General features: G+C 33.5%; 1 protein-coding gene across 1 annotated transcript; it reads right to left on the bottom strand.

Moving 5' to 3' along the window:
• Positions 1-1,598: 1,598 nt before the first annotated feature.
• Positions 1,599-2,056, bottom strand: LOC125847406 (uncharacterized). Its single transcript, XM_049527030.1, has 2 exons — positions 1,691-2,056; positions 1,599-1,619 (listed from the first exon to the last, which is right to left on the bottom strand). Exons 1-2 carry the CDS (start codon positions 2,054-2,056, stop codon positions 1,599-1,601), a joined length of 387 nt encoding a protein of 128 aa, XP_049382987.1.
• Positions 2,057-5,000: the final 2,944 nt, after the last annotated feature.

Raw genomic sequence — 5,000 nt, 5'->3', positions numbered from 1 at the left:
TGCGGTGTGTGACATCATCGTCGATGTCGCCACTTCCTTGGATTACAGACCCGAGATACTTAAAACTTTCTTTCTTAGGGATGATCTGTGTGGCAAGTCTCACTTCCACATCTGCCTCCTCCAACGCATCACTGAATTTGCACCCCAAATATTCTGTTTTGGTCCTACTCAACTTGAACCCTTTGGACTCAAGCGTTTGTCTCCACACCTCCAACCTCGCATTAACTCTGTCCCGCGTCTCATCAATCAGTACTATGTCGTCCGCAAATAACATACACCACGGGACCTTCTCCTGAATAGACCGCGTCAACTCATCCATCACCAAAGCAAATAGAAAAGGGCTAAGGACAGATCCTTAGTGCAACCCCATCTCGACTGGGAAAAGTTCCGAGTCACCTCCAACCGTTCTAACCCGAGTCTTGGCTCCACCGTACATGTCCTTTATCGCCCTAATATATATCATCGGGACCCCTTTAGCTTCCAAGCACCTCCAGAGGACACTCCTTGGTACTTTGTCATATGCCTTTTCAAGGTCAATGAACACCATATGTAGGTCTCTCTTCCTCTCTCTATATTTTTCTACCAGTCTTCGCATAAGATGAATGGCTTCGGTCGTCGACCGTCCCGGCATGAATCCAAACTGATTCTCAGAAATGGACACCCCTCTTCTCACCCTCATCTCCACTACTCTCTCCCAAATCTTCATAGTATGACTTAGCAATTTGATACCCCTGTAATTGTTACAGTTCTGGATATCACCCTTGTTTTTATACAACGGAACCATCGTACTCCACCTCCATTCATCAGGCATCTTTGCTGTCTTAAAAATAACATTAAACAGCCCAGTCAACCACTCTATACCTGCCTTGTCCGTGCTCTTCCAAAACTCCACTGGAATCTCATCGGGTCCAGTCGCTCTTCCCCTGCTCATCCTACTAATAGCACGTATAACCTCCTCGGTCCTAAAACACCTGCAGTATCCAAAGTCCCGAAGTCTTTCCGAGTGAGCCAACTCACCCAACACAATGTCTCCGCCCCCTTCTTCATTTAAAAGTTTATGAAAGTATCTTCGCCATCTCTGCTTGATGGAGGTCTCATCCACCAATACTTTGCCTTCCTCATCCTTGATACACTTCACTTGATCCAAGTCGCGAGCCTTCCTCTCTCTTGCTTTTGCGAGCCTGTACAATTTCTTATCCCCACCTTTGTCCCCCAGCTCGACATACAAGCGTTCGAAAGCTGCCGTCTTAGCCTTCGTAACTGCTAACTTAGCTTCTGTCTTTGTCGTCTTATAGACTTTCTTAAGCGTCCGCTTCTCTTCATCGTCTACGCACTCCACCAACTTTGTGTACGCAGCCTTCTTCGCTTCCACTTTGCCTTGGACTTCCCCATTCCACCACCAATCTCCTTTATGGCCTCCAAATTTACCCCTTGACACCCCTAACACCTTTGAAGCAACTTCCCTAATGCAACTAGCTGCTTTATTCCACATGGTGTCCGCATCCCCGCTACCACTCCAAGCCCCCATCCCACTCAACTTCTCACCCATCTCCTGCGAAAGGTCAGGGGTCAAGCCACCCCATTTAATCCTCGGTCGATCAGCTACAATCTTCTTCCTCCTATCCCTCTTAATTTCCAAATCCATCACCAAAAGCTTGTGTTGGGTAGTACAATTTTCACTTGGGATAACCTTGCAGTCCTTAACGAGGCCTCTATCACCCTTCCTAAGGAGTAGGTAATCTATCTGAGTCTTCGCTACCGAGCTACGAAAGGTAACCAAGTGGTTCTCCTTCTTCGGGAAGCATGAATTGGCAATCACCAACTCGAAAGCCTTAGCAAAATCCAGAAGCGAAGAACCGCCCCCATTTCTCTCCCCAAAACCAAAGCCTCCATGAACATCATCAAAGCCATTAGAAGTTGCCCCGATATGGCCATTAAAATCTCCACCAATGACAATTTTCTCGGTGATCGGTATACCTCTAACTGCCTCATCCAAATCCTCATAAAAGAGCTTTTTGGCCTCCTCGCCCAAGCCCACTTGAGGTGCATAACCCATATAATATTGTTATTTACTGCTGTTTCAATTTATTTTCTACACACAATGATATAGTCATATGCAGTAAAAGGTGACAGTCAAATACGTTTCGTTGAAAATTATATTATATAGTATATATATAGAATAAAAACACGCACTCCCTGTCCAAATATGGCAATACATCAAGTCAACACAATGACATAATCAACGAAGAAGAAAAATGTGACATGAGCAAAGATTTGTATTATTAGAAATAATATGATCGATCAATATAAGGTCAATTGGTGTTGACGTGTTGTATCTTTCTATAAAATTTAGTTTTTAGTTTTAATCTTTTTATTATTTTTACATATTTATCTTTTTTAATTCAAATTATAAAGGAGGAGGTAAAAAAAGTGTATTCATTTAAATTTATAACAAATCTTCCTAAAATCAGCATTATAAATAGTTTATATATCTAACTTATTTGGATGTAATCCTAATATTTTTGCAAATTGGAAAACTTAAAAATATTTTAGCGTTATTGATGAGTGTTGATTATCCTCTTGATTTACTTATTGAAAAAGAATTATGACAATCCCTAAGAAAATTAGTTTAGAAGTTTTGATTAACTTAATTAAACTAAAAATGTCCACCGTTTATTTCTGGAATATTATTTTAACAACTTTTTGCAAAATTTCGTAACTGTATTTTCTCTAAATGAATCCTTAAGTTGGAAGTTTGTTAAGTTCAATTAATTTACCAAACTTGCCGTTAAATTTTACTCGGAAAAGAAATATATTTTTCGTTGAGAAGTGCATTTTTTGAAAATTATATATATATATATATATATATATATATATGTACGTTTTTGTTTTTGTTTGCCAACTTCTACCTAATATAAATATTTTTTGGTTGAAAAGTGCATTTTTTGAAAATTAATATTATATATATATATATATATATATGTTTTTGTTTTTGTTTGCCAACTTCTACCTAATATAAATATTTTTTTTATATAATTTTTTTTATAATATTTTAAAGAACTGTGTTAATCTCATTAGTATGTGTCGGTGTGTTCGATGAGGGCAGCTGATTAGTGCGCTTTTAATACATTTATTTAGTTCGAATACCATATATTAAATCTCTAAAAGAGTTAATGGTTAAAAATATGAACTATCTTCGACAAGTTTTTCACTTTAAAATTGATTAGACTAACAATTAGTTGCTCCCTTTTGTTTTAATAAAAGAGAATAATTGATAATTAAATATAGAACTCGCGAAAAAAATAATCATTCAAAGTATTTTTTATGATTATTGATTTCGAATAAATCATCTTCATATAAGGTGAGTGGAACTTTACATTGATGATTGCTTATAGTTTGAATTTTAGTAGTTAGGTAGACAGAGCTCTTGAAAAAAGAAAAACATTTTTGGCTTCTTAGTTATTTTTGTGAATAATTTCAACAATTTGGCAAAATATGCCTTCTTTTGGAACATTTTAAATTTTTTGGGGTCCAGAAGAAAACTACTATATTGTCTTGGATTTGGTAATTTCTCCACCTAATTTATATTAACATTCAACTTTAAATGATTGCAACAAAAAACAAACAAAAAAAGTTTTTTTTTTTTCTAATTTTGTGTTGGTCAAGATTAAAGAATTGATTAAAAAAAAAAAAAAAAGATAGTGAAAGGTCTGTCACTAAAATTGATAATGTATTGTATTTTGTAAGATTATAGCAACATAATATTTTCTCCTTCATCTTAATTAGTAAATATCCGATTGGATTTTCGTTTTAATAATAAAGTCACTTTTTGACTTATACAGATACGTTATTGTATTATTATTATCACAAAAAATGGTTCTAATAATAATAATAATAATATAACTTTACAATTTCAACCTTGCATTAAGTGAAAATGGCGTGACTAGTATATAAGTGAAATATGAAATTAAGGAAAAGGAATAAAAAAGATTAGTAGAATCTAGCTAGCTATACATAAATCATGTGAATTGAAATTGAAGGCGTGTGGGTGCATGTACAATACTTGTGACTTTTCATGATGCTAGCTATTTTGTTGTTATTTTTAGGCCAGTTTGACCGTGCGGTATGAAATCATGATTTAAAATTATAAGATGAAGTTGAAGTTTTGTTTAGATATACGATTTGAACTTTTTATGTTACATGTTTTCTCATAAACATAAAACTCATAAGTTGTAAAACTATTAAAATTATCTCAATTTTTTATACAGTCTTACTAAATAAGCAAAAGTGTATAAAATTACATAATACACAATCACAAAGATATTTTTTAAAATTGTAATATTTATTGATCAAACTTTAATTCGATAAAAAATAAAATTAAACATAAGTTATGGTGTACTAATCTTTAATATAATCCCCTCACATGGTACATACAATAATCTCACGTTAAGCTTGCATTTCTCGTTCACATGACATAGAAGACGAACAAACATTGGTACTTTAAGAATTTGTTGGTTAATTTGATTGATAAATAAATTTGATAAAAAAATAATGAATTTGATGAATATAAATGGTAAAGTAGAAATTGATTTGAAGTACTAATAAATTTTATGTTAGTGAGAATAATCATTATATGAGATATGAATGGTTTAAACAATAATGATATGAATTATAATTTTTTTTACATATAAAATAAATGGTTAATAGATATAAATGTGGGTTATTTTTTCAAAATATAAACTTGTGGATCAATTTTTGTATTTGAAAAATCTCAAATCATGATTTTTAGAGAATTAGGGATAAAATTAGCATGAAACCATATGTCCAAAAGCTGATTTCATTTCATGATTTTATATCGTGATATAAAATTACATATCCACGCCTACTTAATATGAGACCAATACTATTTGTGAGATTGAATATTTTTATTCTTTCTTTCTTTCTTTCTTTTTCTCCTTATTTAATTTCTTGTTTTTTTCATTGTTTGGAGGTGTGGGTGA

The sequence above is a fragment of the Solanum stenotomum genome, chromosome 12 (assembly GCF_019186545.1).
Source record: "Solanum stenotomum isolate F172 chromosome 12, ASM1918654v1, whole genome shotgun sequence".
In the NCBI taxonomy this organism is placed as follows: Eukaryota; Viridiplantae; Streptophyta; class Magnoliopsida; order Solanales; family Solanaceae; genus Solanum; species Solanum stenotomum.
Note: the sequence above shows the minus strand (reverse complement) of the source record. Positions and strands in the feature narration are given on the sequence as shown.